This window comes from Taudactylus pleione, unplaced genomic scaffold, assembly GCF_031769625.1.
Source record: "Taudactylus pleione unplaced genomic scaffold, aTauple2 ptg000054l, whole genome shotgun sequence".
NCBI classification, from domain to species: domain Eukaryota; kingdom Metazoa; phylum Chordata; class Amphibia; order Anura; family Myobatrachidae; genus Taudactylus; species Taudactylus pleione.
This window is the reverse complement of record NW_028284456.1, coordinates 1,510,924-1,529,179: the sequence shown is the minus strand read 5'-3', so window position 1 is coordinate 1,529,179 and position 18,256 is coordinate 1,510,924. Positions and strand designations below refer to the sequence as shown.

Here is an 18,256-nt window from a genome sequence, read left to right as displayed (position 1 = left end):
AGTAATCAGCCTGTGGGAGGAGGCAGAGAAAATAATAGATAAGGGGGCACATTACTGGTATGCAGTCAGAACGTCAACATTCAGAATATTGACTTGCACAGAATCTCGATATTCAATTCATAATGTCAACATTGTCAGACTTTCACTGTACCACAATTACTTATTACCACGGAAGACTGTATGGACCTTCTGCATCCCGCCCACTTCCTAGTGCAGTGGGAGATAATACTAGAAATTGCAACTCTGTATGTAGGGGCTGGGGCAAAAATGACAATTGTGACAGAAATGGCGTGAGGGGCTAGCTCCATCCATGACGAGCTTCCCCCGGAGAAACATAAAGTTGGTAAGTATGCACTGTACTGATGTGGAGTTTAGTCTTTCAAGAGAGACATAAGGGGAAATGTATCAAACTTTCTAAAGAGTAGAGAAGTGGACAAATGGAGAAGTTGCCCATAGCAACCAATCAGTTTCTAGTTAGCATTTATCAAGTGCATTCATTACAATGATAGGTAATAACTGATTAGTAGCTATGACATTGAAGGGACAGGTAAGTGTAAGTACAAGTTTAAGCGTGAACTAATTAGACCTGGACATATCCCTAGGGTACACACTAGACGATATGTCATACTAGATGACATATCGGGCACAATGGCCAGTGTGTACTCTCTATGTCTCTGAAGATGCGCGCTCCCGAATACATGCAAGTCTGACAGGTGATATTGTCAGCGGGGGCCATGCTTGGCCCCCGTCGTCGTTGCGTTGCTGCCAGCATTGGCAAGTGTATATGTAGTTGCCGATGCTGGCACCTCCGCTGGGTCCCACCTCTAGCAACATCATGCTGGGTACACATCGTTTAGTGTGTACCCAGCATTAGAAGGCGTTTCTCTTGCGGAACTGGATAGTCCACGTACAGTAAGGTCCATGAATATTGGGACATTGACAGAATTTTCATATTTTGGCCTCTTTTCACCACCACAATGGCTTTGAAATTAAACAAACAAGATGTGCTTTAACTGCAGACTTTCAGATTTAATTTGAGGGTAAGTACATCCAAATCGGGTGAACGGTGTAGGAATTACAACAGCTTCAATATGTGCCTCCCACTTTTTACGGGGCCAAAAGTAATGGGACTATCAACTCAAAAGCTATTTCATGGGCAGGTGTGGGCTATTCCCTCGTTATTTCATTATCAATTAAGCAGGTAAAAGGTCTGGAGTTGATTCTAGGTGTGACATTTGCATTTGGAATCAGTTGCTGTCAACTCTCAATATGAGATCCAAAGAGCTGTCACTATCAGTGAAGCAAGCCATCATTAGGCTGAAAAATCAAAACAAACCCAGCAGAGATAGCAAAAACATTAGGTGTGGCCAAATCAACTGTTTGGAACATTCTTAAAAAGAATGAACACACCGGAGAGCTCAGCAACACCAAAAGACCCGGAAGACCACGGAAAACAACTGTGGTGGATGACAAAAGAATTATTTCCCTGGTGAAGAAAAACCCCTTCACAACAGTTGGCCAAATGAAGAACACTCTCCAGGAGGTAGATGTATATGTGTCAAAGTCAACAATCAAGAGAAGACTTCACAAGAGTGAATATAGAGGGTTCACCACAAGATGCAAACCATTGGTGAGCCACAAAAACAGGAAGACCAGATTAGAGTTTGCCAAACAACATCTAAAAAAGTCATTACAGTTCTGGAACAACATCCTATTGACAGATGAGACAAAGATCAACTTGTACCAGAGTGATGGGAAGAGAAGAGAAGGAAAGGAACTGCTCATGATCCAAAACATACCACCTCATCAGTGATGCATGGTGGTGGTAGTGTCGTGGCGTGGGCGTGTATGGCTGCCAATGGAACTGGTTCCCTTGTATTTATTGATGATGTGACTGCTGACAAAAGCAGCAGAATGAATTCTGAAGTGTTTCGGCCAATATTATATGCTCATATTCAGTCAAATGCTTCAGAACTCATTGGACGGCGCTTCACAGTGCAGATGGACAATGACCCGAAGCATACTGCAAAAGCAACCAAAGAGTTTTTTAAGGCTAAAAAGTGGAATGTTATGCAATGGCCAAGTCAATCCCCTGACCTGAATTCGATTGAGCATGCATTTCCCTTGATGAAGACAAAACTGAAGGGAAAATGCCCCAAGAACAAGCAGGAACTGAAGACATTTGCAGTAGAGGCCTGGCAGAGCATCACCAGGGATGAAACCCAGCGTCTGGTGATGTCTATGCGTTCCAGACTTCAGGCTATAATTGCCTGCAAAGGATTTGCAACAAAGTATTAAAAAGTGAAAGTTAGATTTAGGATTGTTTAGTTTGTCCCATTACTTTTGGCCCCTTTAAAAGTGGGAGGCACATATAGAAACCGTTGTAATTCCTACACCGTTCACCTGATTTGGATGTAATTACCCTCAAATTAAATCTGAAAGTCTGCAGTTAAATCACATCTTGTTTGTTTCACTTCAAAGCCATTGTGGTGGTGAATAGAGGACAAAATATGAAAATTCTGTCAATGTCCCAATATTTATGGACCTGACTGTCTATGCAATTATGACCATTAACAACAGTATCTAGCTGATTCAGATTGGCTGTTTGCTTAGTGACGTCTACAGCTGATAATACTTGTTAGGGTTGTGGCTATATTATATCAATGTGCAGCTGTCTATTCGTATCACTTGTTTGTCATTTCTATTTAGATACTGCAGGAAAGGTGATTGCTATTGGATTTTCAAAGAGTTAATCAATAGATACGGAAGTGTTTAAATTAATGACATTTTGGATGTAAAATGTGACTTTCACATTGATTAATAACTGTGAAGACTTATTATTTCATATATGATATGTCATTACATAATTCTATTGAGCACTCAGTAATTTTACTTCAGCATTTACAAGTAATTGTTCCGTCTTCACAATTGTTAGGAGCAACTGAACATAACTATATACTGGCAGGAGAAGGGAGGATGTGTTGTTACTGGTGGGAGAAATGAAAATGTGTTGCTACTGGAGAGAGAAGGGAGGATGTGTTGCTACAGGTGTGAAAAAGGAGAATGTGTTGCTACTGGAGGGAGAAGGTAGGATATGTTGCTACAGGTGGGAGTAGGGAAGATGTGTTGCTATATGTGAGAGAAGGGAGAATGTGTTGCTACTGGAGGGAGTAGGGAGGATATGTTGCTATAGGTGTGAAACAGGAGAATGTGTTGCTACTGGAGGGAGAAGGTAGGATATGTTGCTACAGGTGGGAGTAGGAAATATGTGTTGCTATATGTGAGAGAATGGAGAATGTGTTGTTACTGGAGGGAGAAGGGAGGATGTGTTGCTACAGGTGTGAAAAAGGAGAATGTGTTGCTACTGGAGGGAGAAGGTAGGATATGTTGCTACAGGTGGGAGTAGGGAAGATGTGTTGCTATATGTAGGAGAAAGGAGAATGTGTTGTTAAAAAGGGCGAGAAAGGAGAATGTTGCTACAGGTGGGAGAAGGGAAGATGTGTTGCTATAGGTGGGGGAAGAGGGGATGTGTTGTAAAAAGGGGGGATAGAGGAGAATGTATATACAGAGAGAAGGGAAGATGTGTTGTTACAGGTAGGAGAAGGGAGGATGTGTTGCTACAAGTGGGAAAAGGGAGAATATGTTGTTAAAGGAGAGAGAATGGAAGATGTGGGAGAAGGGAGTATGCTTTGTTACAGGTGGGAGAAGGGAGAATGTGTTACTACAGGTGGGAGAAGGGAGGATGTGTTACTACAGGTGGGAGAAGGGAGGATGTGTTGCTACAGGTGGGAGAAGGGAGAATGTGTTGCTACTGGTGGGAGAAGGGAGGATGTGTTGCTACAGGTGGGAGAAAGGAGAATGTGTTGCTACAGGTGGGAGAAAGGAGAATGTGTTGCTACAGGTGGGAGAAGGGAGGATGTGTTGCTACAGGAGGGAGAAGGGAGGATGTGTTGCTACAGGTGGGAAAAGGGAGGAAGTGTTGCTACTGGACGAAGAAGGGAGGATGTGTTTCTACAGGTGGGAGAAAGAAGAATGTGTTGCTACAACTGGGAAAAGGGAGAATGTGTTGTTATGTTCGTCTAGTCGGTGTTCATTGATTGCTTTCCAATCTCAGAGTGGTTCCAAAGCACAAAGTGATTTAATAATAAAAGATAGCAGATTAACAATTAATGCAATAATTACATTCGATACATACGCATGCGCTCTGGACCCAGCAAACAGCCATTCAATCCTGAATTCTGTGGTCACACAAAGGAGACTGCTTGCTAGTCCCAGAGCTCATCTATATATATAGTTCATGTTACATAGAGGACAAAGGGGCGATTTGGCATGTTTCCATTGGTTCAGGCTTCAGGTCAGTCTGGTGTAATGCAGGACATAGGTCAGTTCAGATGATGCCCACAAAGGGTGGGGGTCAGATCTCCAACTGCTGCATACATGTCTTCCCTTCGAAAAGCTAGTTCAAACTGGTCTATTTACATTACACAAACAATAGCCTTCTGATCATTAATTCCCTATCATCCATAACTTGCATACGCAAGGTCTGATCTCCTGGCTGATAGGAACGGATCTCTGCGAATACATAGGGGAGTAGAATGAAACCAAACATGATATGTCCTCTGTATCCTGAACCTTAGGTCTCCATAAAGTATATTTTACATTATTATTATATTAACTAATTACTTTATTAACCCTGATTTTAAACAACTGTGTGTTGGAACTATTTTATAAGTGAATGTGTATGTACATGTGTGTAAAAATGCATTCGCATGTGATGTGGTTAAATACACCCTTCCACGCCGTAGCATGCTAGTCGCATGTTTTTCAAACAAAGACAACAGTATTGATGGATAATAATTGTAAACAACTTCATCCTATTATTTGACTTTAACAGTGTTGTTAAAGGGGGAGGAGGGAGGATGTGTTGCTACAGGAGGGTGAAGGGAGGATGTGAAAAAAAGGGGATACCCAATTGGGTATAAACAGGCGCTGAAATGTGTTGCTTTTCTAGCAGCTACTATGAGAAGTAGGGGAGTCACTCCCTATACATACAAAATCACATGAAATAAAACAAGTAGCGCTAGTGATATAGTTATTAACATAACATATAGACTGTGGTATTTGGATATATAAAACAATTTGTTATAAAAAATGTTGCTGATTCCACAATATAATATTGCCTATCAGCATTTAACAATAAAATCACAAGTTCTCACCCATAATCTCAAGTCTGTATTAAACTTTGATATAAGATCCTAGTGGGGTACCATCGATGTTGCCTCAATTGGGGACTGTTCTTTAGATGTTGGTACTGGTTGCCGCTAGAGGAGTGTCCCTTAGGTATTATAATCCAATTGGTGGGTCCTCAAGTGATGCGGTTTCCTATATATTATAGTTGCTGTTTGGTAAAATGCCTGGTGCCGCTAGAGGAATGTCCCTTGTATAGAATAGTTCCAGTGTTGGGTCCTCAATTCATGCGGTAGCTAAATAGCAAATTACTGAATGCAGCATAAATGATGTTAAGCATATCACTGAGTCCTCAGCTCCAAGGGCTAGTGTGGTAATTAAGCAGCAAAGTGTACTTGTATAGGAAGATAGTCACCCAATCTCCAGGTCCTTAGCTCCAAGAGCTGCTGGGATGAGAGATGATGATGCAAACAATGTTCCGTTGAGGATCTATAAAGTAGGGTGATGTATAAGAAAAATCCTGACGCGTTTCCCTGCGTCTAGGCGCAGCTTTATCAAAGGTCTTTGATAAAGCTGCGCCTAGACCCAGGAAAACGCATCAGGATTTTTCTTATACATCACCCTACTTTATAGATCCTCAACGGAACATCGTTTGCACCATCATCTCTCATCCCAGCAGCTCTTGGAGCTAAGGACCTGGAGATTGGGTGACTATCTTCATATACAAGTACACTTTGCTGCTTAATTACCACACTAGCCCTTGGAGCTGAGGACTCAGTGATATGCTTAACATCATTTATGCTGCATTCAGTAATTTACTATTTAGCTACCGCATGAATTGAGGACCCAACACTGGAACTATTCTATACAAGGGACATTCCTCTAGCGGCACCAGGCATTTTACCAAACAGCAACTATAATATATAGGAAACCGCATCACTTGAGGACCCACCAATTGGATTATAATACCTAAGGGACACTCCTCTAGCGGCAACCAGTACCAACATCTAAAGAACAGTCCCCAATTGAGGCAACATCTATGGTACCCCACTAGGATCTTATATCAAAGTTTAATACAGACTTGAGATTATGGGTGAGAACTTGTGATTTTATTGTTAAATGCTGATAGGCAATATTATATTGTGGAATCGGCAACATTTTTTATAATAAATTGTTTTATATATCCAAATACCACTGTCTATATGTTATGTTAATAACTATATCACTAGCGCTACTTGTTTTATTTCATGTGATTTTGAAGGGAGGATGTGTTGCTACAGGTGGAAGAAGGGAGAATGCGTTGTTACAGGTGGGAGAATGTTGCTACTGGAGGAAGAAGGGAGGATATGTTACAGGTGGGAAAATTGAGAATGTGTTGTTAAGGGGGGAGAAAGGAGATTGTGTTGCTACTGAAAGGAGAAGGGATGATATGTTGCTATAGGGGAAGAAGGGAAAATGTGTTGCTACTGGTGGGAAAAGGGAGAATGTGTTGCTACAGGGAGGAAAAGGGAGGATGTGTTGCTACAGGTGTGAAAAAAGAGTACGTGTTGCTACTGGAGGGAGAAGGTAGGATATGTGCTGCAGGTGGGAGTAGGGAATATGTGTTGCTATATGTGAGAGAAGGGAGAATGTGTTGCTACTGGAGGGAGAAGGGAGGATGTGTTGCTACAGGTGTGAATAGGAGAATGTGTTGCTACTGGAGGGAGAAGGTAGGATATGTTGCTACAGGAGGGAGTGGGGAAGATGTGTTGCTAGGTGGGAGAAGGGGGGACATGTTGTTAAAAGGGGGGATAGAGGAGAATGTTTATACAGAGAGAAGGGAAGATGTGTTGCTACAGGTAGGAGAAGGGAGGATGTGTTGCTACATGTGGGAAAAGGGAGAATATGTTGTTAAAGGGGAGAGAATGAAAGATGTGGATGGTGGGAGAAGGGAGAATGTGTAATTACAGGTGGGAGAAGGGAGAATGTGTTACTACAGGTGGGAGAAGGGAGGATGTGTTGCTACAGGTGGGAGAAGGGAGGATGTGTTGCTACTGGACGAAGAAGCGAGGATGTGTTTCTACAGGTGGGAGAAAGAAGAATATGCTGTTACAACTGGGAAAAGGGAGAATGTGTTGTTAAAGGGGGAGGAGGGAGGATGTGTTGCTACAGGAGGGTGAAGGGAGGATGTGTTGCTACAGGTGGAAGAAGGGAGAATGCCTTATTACAGGTGGGAGAATGTTGCTATTGGAGGGAGAAGGGAGGATGTGTTACAGGTGGGAAAAGGGAGAATGTGTTGTTAAGGGGGGAGAAAGGAGATTGTGTTGCTACTGATGGGAGGAGGGATGGTGTGTTGCTATAGGGGGAGAAGGGAGGATGTGTTGCTACTGGTGGGAAAAGGGAGACTGTTGCTACAGGTAGGAGAAGGGAGGATGTGTTTATACTGGGGTGAAGGGAGGAGGGGAATCAGCATGATTTACAGCAGGCCACATGGCCAGCGGTTCAAATCCCGACAGCGGCAGCCCGGCAAGGGTGAAAATCCCGATAGTCAATTAAGGTAAGTATCGCTAACCTTTCTAACCCCTCTAACCCTAACCCTCCCTTAGGGGTGCCTAACCCTAACCTCCCCACCAAGTGTCTAACCCTAACCTCCTCTTAGTGTCTAAGCCTAACCCCCCCTTCCCCGCAGCCTAGCCCTAAGTCTCCCGGGAGGGTGCTTAACCCTTACCTCCCCCCGTGGGTGCCTAACCCTAACCCCCCCTTCCCCTAGCCTAACCCTCCTGGGGGGTGCCTAACCCTATGTCCCCCCCCGGGAGCCCCTAACCTAAACCTCCGCCCCGTGTTTGTCTGCGCCCAGCGCCCGGCTTCTCTTCAACCGGAGCACCAGGCTCCCGACGTAGATAAAATAACAGGCGTCGGGATTTCGATACCTGTCATTAGACCCTTGCCAGGATTAGATAGGGAAGATGCCGATTCAGACAGTCGGCATCCCGACTGCATACCGGAGGATGTGTTTATACTGGGGAGAAAGGAGGATGTGTTTATACTGGTGAGAAGGGAGGATATGTTTATACAAGGGTGAATGTACTGTGGCAGGTGTGGTGAGGCAGGGAGAATGTATGTGTGGGGAGATATCGGATAATATATTATTATAGTGGGACGGGAATGATGTGATGCTGCAAAGGGGAGAGAGGTGCATGTGCTGCTTATTTGGGGAGGAGGGGAAATTGTGATTGAGGTAAGATGTGTTAATGTGTTTCTAAAGAAGTGGGAGATGTGTTCCTACAGAGGTGAGGGAGGCCAAATGCCAGACAGCATGCTCCTTATGTGATATCACCGGGCCCATTATATGGGATGTCACATCTTCTCTGGAGGCGCACTATAGTACTGATTCCTATTGATACATACACTTCTGTCCCTATGGGATGTTTTTAACAGTATTGAGAGGAAGGGGAGAGGGGCAAGGGGGTGTGGGGCCATGAATTGCCTCATGGTGGCCCTGCTGTCTGGTGTGCAATGCTGCAATTTGTCTTATGGCACAGCAAGAGATGGTGCCATAATTGATCAAAGGCAAAAGTACTCCCTGAAATTTGGGAGAGTTGGAAAGTTGTGTGTGTATGTGTGTTCACACAGCTAGAATGCCGGGGAAATTAGAGATGATTTATTTCTATGGTAGTCTTGCTTTCAGGTCACATTAATTCAGGCAATGAACAGACCCTTAACTGCTTGCTTTACTTTATTTTGTCTAGAGCTGTAGTAATTACCATTGTGTTGTGACAACATATGCTTACTAGAAATTAAGGGAGGCCTATGTTCACCTCCATTTAATATTTTGTTGATGTGTATACCGAACTGGTCAGTGGCGTAAATTCATCACAGACACCCGGAGGCAAGTTATCATTTAGTGCCCCCCTATCCCCCATATTTATAGCCCTAAGTGGAGTGAATATATTATGGGTGATGGAGGAGGTGCCCCTTCAGTGTTGGCGCCCGGCGGCAGGCGTCTCCATTGTCTCCCATACTTCTGCCCCTGGAACTGGTGCTACATTAGGCAAAACCAGGTGGAGGGTGTCCAAAATATGGAATGAGAATCAGTGTCGCTCATTCAGTGTTTCTATTTTCAAAACACTGACTGCTAGGTGCTCACTGTGTGCCCAGAGCTGACTTGTAGGGATTGACATTGGAAGCCCACCATCAAATGATGGCTGGACTTCCACCATTGAAACTTTTGATGCGATGATAACTAATCATTACATCTAAATAATTTGATGGAAAACACTATTCATATGATATGTGCAAAACTCCTGCTTGTGCATGCGCAATACCCTTTCAGTGTGGTTGGCAGTGGGCGGGACTGGGGACGGGGACCGGAATAGTTAATGCAGTGCTTCAGTTCTGCACCTGTCACTAACCTGCAGCAGCGCTGCTCACTGCTGCAGTGATCTCAATAATAAAAGCGGCCTCACAACACACAGCAGCCAGAAGGGAGACAGGGGTGGTGCAGCTCTAAGGCATTAAAGAAACAGTCAATCATAGGAACATCATGAAATCATTACCATTTGATGGTGACAAACATCAGAATGCCACCATCAAATGGTTAAAACACTAGAATTGAAAGAAAAACATTGATGGTTAGCAAACATCAACCATTGATGTCCATCCCTACTGATGTGAACAAGCAGAAGCTGGCAGCTTTGTACCTGTGAAGCTGCTGGCTACAAATCCTCTATGTTGGTAACTAACAAGCTGAGAGTACTACACTGCACTGGATGTCACATGACACCTCCACAATCACAAAATGCAACCCCCTTGCTGATAGCAGGCCTGTGATTGAATGCCTCCGGGCACTTTACCCACGGGAACAAACAATGCGGCTCAAACTGCATCTAACAGAATCTGCCCGCAAGTGCATTTTTTTCACATGCAGGAAATATTATTGTCTGTTTATGCATTTTACACAAAAATAGTGAGCAGCTTTAACACCGCTCTATACAATCGGTCTAGGACTACTCCCTACGTTTAAATCTCTGCACATTTTACATTTGCTTCTCAGCAGCACAACATAGTTTTACCAAGACAAAATTGCATCTTCTAGCTGGATTTACACCTAAATGATAATGTCTGTATACATCATAGGTGTATGGTTACCTCTCACAATGCAGCATTAGAACACTTACTACGATGACATACAGAAACTTGAAGTTCTTGTTCTCAGGGGCCTATTCATCAACACTAAAATAACGTTTTTAAGGACATTTTCCTTAAATAATGTTATTTTGGTATTCATGTAGCCACTTAGCACAGGAGATATCACAGATATCTCCTTGCTATGCTCCCCTGCGTTAATTTACTCACTCCCCATACATTAGAAACTTAACGCATCTGTTGGCAGTGCTGCGCATGCGCTGGTTTTACAGATGTAACAGCGCATGCGCAGCACTGTTTCCAGACGCGATAAGGTAGTGTAGGCAGGGAAAAGTATCTATTTCCCGAAAAGCTGTCATCGCAAAAATGACAGCTTTTCGGAATAGATACTTATGGAGAGGTGGAATGATGAATTCCACCTATAATTAGCTAGAACTCCATGAGAGTTCTAGCTAATTATCTCCAGAGAATTTTTATGTTTAATGAATAGGCCCCTCAGTATGAAATAAATAAATAACTTTGTAAATAAATGTGCTAGTATCCTAGTAATCAGTCTATTTCTTATTTTAGTAAGAAAATAAAAGCCCGTGCTCCTCCTCCACCAATACACTGTACTTCCAAACCACGGATGGAACACATGTCATCTTCAGAATCAGATGGCACTGGAAACCAAAGTACGGAGGAATCTATAGAAAATCTTCTGCATAGAAAGGTGGATCTTACGATATGTTTCCCTGATGGTCAGCAAAAAACAGTTACTGTGGATGGAAGGTAAGTGAATATAAGTCCATACACTTGCTGTGTCATTAAATCTATTATACTTAATATTGTTGTGGGTAAAACAAGTTTTATGATCATATGATTGGTACATGTTCTATGTTTACTTTACATTTGTGTATTTGGAAATATACTGTATTGAGCTAGCGATCAATAAAGCACAATCACAACCAATGTACAGATGGGTCCTCATACATCTAGCCTCCTTGCGCATTAAACAGCCAGTCGTGCCATGCCGGGAAGTGACTCGGTAGCGCATAGTGTCTTTTGTGCGACTTTTTACATTCAAATGCATCTGATTTGCACATCGATGTGAATAGCTAGCACAAGCAGCTTCTGTTGATTAAAATGATATGCAGCATGCCTATGTTCTGTGTGCGTCTGCGGGTGTATCTGCATGCTAAACACTATGTTACAGTGTTACAGCCACTGACCGTGTAACGTAGCGTTTCGCATGTAGATACACCCGCACTCGCTCAGAGAACATAGGCATGCTGCATATCATTTTAATCAGCAAAAGCTGCTTATTCTATCTATTCACATAGCTGTGCGAATAAGACGCATTTGAAGGTACAAAGTTGCACAAAAGATGCTCGGCGCTACCAAGTCACACGGAGCTCCCGCGTTATGTGTGGCATGACTTGTAGAGCACGGAGGATAGATGTATGTGGACACATCTGTACAGTATTATAGTATGAGGGCCATATATCAGTTTTGCCATTTCTAGAGACCGATACGATGACCGGCAAACCTTTGGTGAATCACGGAAAAACAGCATGTTCAAAATCCCAGACTCGCCTATTCCGATCATTTTTCGGTTAGGATCAGTGCATCTAGGATTTCCATCATGTTTGATTTCCCTGATACCCTGGCTATGGCTGAAGGGGGAATTGAGGCAAATCATTGCAGATGTATGGGCACCATTAGTAAAGGGACCCAATATATGCCACCCTGACCACCCCCTCCCTGTTCCTCCCCGATACCTGGCGGGTCATCTTCTTCTTCTTTAGTTAGGTCTGTCCCATCTTCTTTGCAGTGGGAGGCAGAGAAATCCTCTCCTGATGATTTCTGCAGAATGTAGCCCATAGACTACAGCAGCACAATGCCATTTTACGTTAGTTACTGGGGCCTATCTCCAGAATGCTCTGCATTCCATAGCTTGGCAAATCTGACAGCTTTGCAGCCCCCATAGAAAGCTGTTGGAAATGGAGGGACCGCGGCAGATGTTGGAATATCTGCTGCGGTGTCTCCTTCATACATTCGGGGAATCTTTAATATTTGCGGATACCAGCCGAAAACGTGTGGTTTAGGTGGATATGTCACAAATATTATTTGAAAAATAACTATCTAGATCGCAAGTGTAAAGGTGCTTATCCACTACGCAATTAAACAGGCCGATTGAACGATAACGACATCGTTATCGTTCAATCGCTTGCATATCGGCCATGTACATGTCAAAAACGACCAGTGATGCGCCACACGCTGGTCGTTCTTGACATCTGTCATCGCCTGAACATGCTGGTCGGTTGCCCATGTTCGGCGATGATTGATGTCCTGAACGTTCAGTGTAGGCACATCACAGACTGTGAAACGACTGCACGATTACAAAGTCATAATCGTGCACTCATTTCACAGTCGGCAAGTGGATGTGTACCTTAAATTAGACATAGGCCCACATAGCTATACCTATATTACTTTATGGTTACATAGGAATACAAAAGAATAACATGAAAAAACTTGCATGGTACCTGATTTTCTAGAATTTATTCAGGCCATGGACTGCCCTGATCACTTAACATCACTTACAGGGACACGGTTACTAAATATATCAGTGACCAATTACCAAAAGCAGCCATTGGTGACTCCCATTCCTGTGAATTACTGGCAATTATTGGTGGCGTGGCATGGTGTAATAAGATGCAAGGTGGAGACGTGAAACATGAACTAGTCATTATAGAATTCTTAGTTGGCAAATGTATCCCTTCACCTTTTACAGTATGTTATCTGAGTCTCCTTTGGTTATGGAGAAGGCTGTTCCTTAGTGCAGCATAGGCTGTCCTGTATTTATCTGCCAGCTTGGAGAAACTGTTTGTAGCACAGAGAATTCTTTAGCATCATGCTCACTGCTAGGAACAGGACACTGGTTGCCCATGTTAGAACTTGAAGGCAGTGTAGATCATACTTTTCATTTAGGGCTTAATTTAGAGTTAGATGTAAATCAAACTAGAAGGTGAAGCTTTGTGCCTAAGGAAAACAATGTTGGTCTGGGAGCAAATTTAAAATTGCATATTTACAATGGGGAGCGGCACATCTTGCTGAAATCACAGTGTGAAAGCAAAGCTGTCCAGAATGTCCTTGCTACATGCAAAAGCAGGTTATAGAGAGTGCAATACTGACATATTCATTGTATTGGTTTCAAAACTAATGTATATCCACGAGACTGCTAAATTTCAGGTAGCACTGCTGGACTACCGAGAGAGTAGACCAGTGCCCCGCATCTGCCCACTTACCCTAATTGGGTGATGCTGGGTCTTGATGACACGATTTGGGGTGAATTGCATCACTACGGTCAAATCCCCCACACTGCACAGTGCAGCAAATTGCAGCTTTGTACATCCTGGGGTCTTGCCATAATGATGCCATTTACAGCATCACACCCCATGCACCTCCCACCTGGGATCCCCCTCCAGCATCCCTGGGTGGCCTGGGTAAAAAGTCTGCAAGTGTGATATATGTACAGTATATCCACTGTGTTTTGCTCTTTGTGGGCTAAATTAAGTTGTAGTTGTGAAAAGACACAGGACCTGATCAACAAGGATCGCTGATGCGATTGCGGCTGCAATTGTGCACGCAGTTCTCCTGCAAAAGTATGCCTTACTGGCCAACACTCCCTCATTGTCAGGGGGACTCCCTAAAATAGTAGCAATCTCTGAAGAGTCCAGCAATCTTCCTGATTGCACCTTACTAGAAGTCATTATATTAAAAAAAAAACCAGAGATATATACATTCAAATGGGATGATTAGTATAAATTTCCTGCATTGGTTATATATAAGGCACAATGATCCCTATGGCTACATGCATTTTCTAAATAGTATCAGTGTGTTTTCTTCAACAAATACATCTTACTAACTGCTTTGGAGGTCTTTTACATTTGGATGTAGATCAAAGTTATGGCACACCTCTCAGATGTAGCAGCACAGTCCACTTTAACGTGCGCTTATAGGTGCTGCTTTCACACTCTCCCTGAAATGTTTTTTTAAAGGTAGGCAAGTATGAAGAATGCTAATAATTGCAATCGCAAAGTACTCGCACGGACAACATGCAGATGCCCACTTCCCCTCTCGCACATCAGTAATAATTTGCAATCCATCCAAAACATTGGTAACATCGAAGTACATCTGAGCCTCTCACACAATTATGGCAGGTCAGACCTCACTGCAAATTGCTAACTTTTCTCTACGCAGTGAGCACTCAGGCTGCGTATGCCATTGTAGTGGCTAATTTCTGCACGCCCTGTAACGGCGTTCAAACGCACTGGCACGCCTGCGTTTCTCCAACCAACCCCCTGTCACCACCATTAAACGGCACTTCTTGTTAATCACTCTGTGATGGGTCAGCGTAGTCCCGATCGTAGTGGCCGGTACGCGCACTGCGATGCATATGCATGTGCAGAACACAACAATCAGCCGATTGCGTGCGTATTAGCAGTTGCGATCCTTGCTGAATCAGGCCCATAGTCATATAGTTTAAGACACAAGTTGCTAACTATGTAATTAGCGTATTGCAAGATGTGGGTGTTGTTTAGGGTTGTAACTGAAGTGGGAGGCACCTATGAGTTATAAAGTTACATGATTTCTAGTTTCACACAATGTTTCTAACTACACAGGCTTGTTCCATTTAAACACATGGCGAAAAAAACATTTAGCTTATGCAATTCAGATCATGGGTGCTACACTTGATACAGCACCACACCTTGTTTCTTAATTTAATTTAATGTATTCTAGTTACATACAAGCACAAATAACATTCAAATGCCTGTTTGAAAGGTTACATGCATGTCCTTTCCCTTCACTATTTGTTTATTATGTAAACCTAATGCTAATTGTGTAGCTCAGACACAGATATGCAGTATAATGGTAATTGTTTCTCTTACGATGTAATGGCATACTAGAGCACCGTGTGTATTTATTTTGTAAGGATTCCTGTTCATTGTGCATGCTGTATACTGTACCTTAGCCTCATTAGTAGGCTGTAGGTTGCCGTGACACCCTTCTTGTGAATAGTCGACTATTGTTTAACTGTTTTACTGTGAAGGCTAAAACTGAGATGGCAATAGTGAAGTAATGACTGTATGTGACATTTGAATTTATCATTTGTAAATAGCTATATACTGTATGTACTGTACAATACTATAGTCAAGTACTATAGGTCAGATATCATATCATTATTTTTGAAACCATAACTATACTGTGTATGGATTTAAAAAAATATCTGTATTGCCAATAATTTAATTCAAGTTTAATGACAAGCCAGATAACACGTGGTGAAAATATGGGGACAAAGTGAAAATATCCTGTTGTTGCTCTAGGCCTGGCCCGGGACAGGTTATCACCATGCCTAAATAGTAACATTTGGGTAGGAGCACAGCAAAGCGTTCTAGCCTTCACAGCCCTTCTGTCTACTCTAAATAGACCAGAGAGAGGGCTTCTTCTGGACCTGTGCATGTTCAGGAGAGGCCTCAGCTCTGCTCTTTTGAGAACAGAGTGGGGGCCTGAAGGGAAAAGATGGCCATGGAGGTGGGGGCAAGCTGGAAATGTATTCTTATAATTGTATTTCTTTTATAATTCAGTATAATATTTTAGATACAGGACTACATGTTGAGTTGGATACATGGGATGTAGTCAGGATGCCGGTGGTCGAAATGCCGAGTGCCAGAATCCCGACACTGAAAGCCTGGCATGGGACTAAAGATAGGCGTCTAAATACCGACACGTATCATTAGCAACACGCCGAAATCCCAAATCCCATACCGAATGTAGGTTACCCGGGTATCAAAACCTGTTAGCCGCATGGGGTGGGGGATTAGGTTTAGGCACCCCTGGGGGGACATAGAGTTAGGCACCACCAGGGAGGGTTAGATTTAGGCCAGGGGTAGGGGAGGTTAGGATTAGGCACCACCGGGGGGGTTAGGGTGAGGCACCCCCCCGGGAGGGTTAGGTGTACAGTGCGGGGAGGGGGGTTAGGGTTAGGCACCACGGGGGGTTTTAGAGTTAGGCACCACCCCCAGAGTCTTAGGGTTAGGTACACCCAAGGGAGGGTTAGGATTAGGGGGGGGAGAGGGGACGGTTAAATATACTTACCAGCCTGCATCGGGATTACGATGTGTCGGGCTTCCAGGGTCGGGTTTTGAACCAACCCGGATGCATTTGCATCTATAATATACCCATAAAATGCGTCACTCAAAAACTGGAGCATTGATGTGTTCATTCTGAGTTACACATATCTATTCAGCCGCCGGCATTAAATACCGATTTCATCTTAAGATATGTGGTACTCAGCATGTGTGCAAAGGGCATATTTATTAATTATCAGGTTCTAGAACCGATAATTGTAACTTCTTATCGCTGCTTATCTCGGCAATAAGAAATTAAGGATCGCCATAATGTGCTAAAAAACACAAGCAGGGATAGGGACTCCGTTAGTAGCCTGTTTCACTCCCTGCAGTGTTAGAATTTAAATGATCTCCACTGCGACCACTGCGTGGTTCTGCGCAGGCACGGTCTCCCATGGATCCCTCTCCCGGTAAACTCTGTGGAGTATAACCTATAGGCTACAGCGGCTTACACCTTCTGAAGATGGCGTAAGCTACCGGCCGAGCCTTATAAATTCTGCAGTTAAGCAGCCCTCATTGAACTTATAGGAGCAGCCCCTATTGAAACTCATGGGGGATGCTTTTGCGATCGAAAAAGGCAGATTGCAGCAGATATGTCTATTAATAGTTGCAGATACTCCCCGAACACGGTGTTTTGGGGGGATATTCTACAAATATTATTCGATAAGTGTGTAAAATGCATCTGTTTGTAGACACGTTTAAAGCACATCAAGAAACACATTGTTTTGATGTGAGCGCATACGAGTCACCAGTTTTATCATCAACTTGGTAATAACTTTTGTATTTGGAGCTCTGCTTTCATTAATATATATTTGTTTTCTTCCATACTGGCTGTTTGAACCTGATTTATAATAAACAGTATGATAGTAAAGCTTGGTACACACCTTACGACCCAGCGATGCGATGTAGCGATACATTACATCATTGTACACACTACGCGATCCATATTGTTACATGCTGCATGTAATAACACTGTCAGCTGAGAATCGTCCCATCTGATGTGCAGCACATCGATATATAATTTCGACCTATACAGGGGTGTTTCAAGAGAGTAGGGGGCCCGAGGGCAGTATCTCTCCGGCGACCGGCAGCGCACTAGTCTGTGCACAGTGGGCCTGATTCAGACCTGCTCGCGAGCGGGAAGAAAATCATATAGTAGTGCCCCCATATAATGCCCCTGTAGTAGTGCCCCCGTAGTTATGCCCCTGTAGTATTGCCCCCATAGTTATGCCCCTGTAGTAGTGCCCCCATATAAGGCCTGTGTAGTAGTGCACCATATAAGGCCCCTGTAGTAGAGCCCCCATGTAGTGCCCCTGTAGTAGTGCCCCCATAGTTATCCCCCTGTAGCAGTGCCCCATATAATGCCCTTGCAGTAGTGCCACATATAGTGCCCCTGTAGTAGAGCCCCATATAATGCCCCTGTAGCAGTGCCCCCATAGTTATGCCCCTGTAGCAGTACCCCCATATAATGCCCCTGTAGCAGTGCCCCCATATAATGCCCCTTTAGTAGTGCCCCTGTAGTAGTGCCCCCATATAGTGCCTCTGTAGTGCCTCTTGTACAAAGAAAAAAAAAAACACTCATGACGTCTCTCCCATAGTGTGCATGGGGAGAGCCAGATGCTGGAGTTCAGAAGAAAACTCCAGCCTCCGGCTGACGCGGCGCTGCATGGAAGGCGCCGGGCGCCCGCTGGTAATAACATCTTAGTGGGCGTCCAGCTTAGAGCCTCCTTGCGGCGCCGGACTGGAGAACACTGGCGCCGCACCCGGCGCCAGTG

The 18,256-nt window shown here is 43.8% G+C and overlaps 1 protein-coding gene across 1 annotated transcript in view; it reads left to right on the top strand.

Moving 5' to 3' along the window:
• COBL (cordon-bleu WH2 repeat protein) overlaps positions 1–18,256 on the top strand; it is a 440,790-nt gene that overhangs the window by 18,596 nt on the left and 403,938 nt on the right. The window contains exon 2 of the mRNA XM_088464406.1: positions 10,882–11,082. Within this exon, the coding sequence (XP_088320532.1) occupies positions 10,882–11,082 (201 nt within the window). The remainder of the gene's footprint in view (positions 1–10,881; positions 11,083–18,256) is intronic.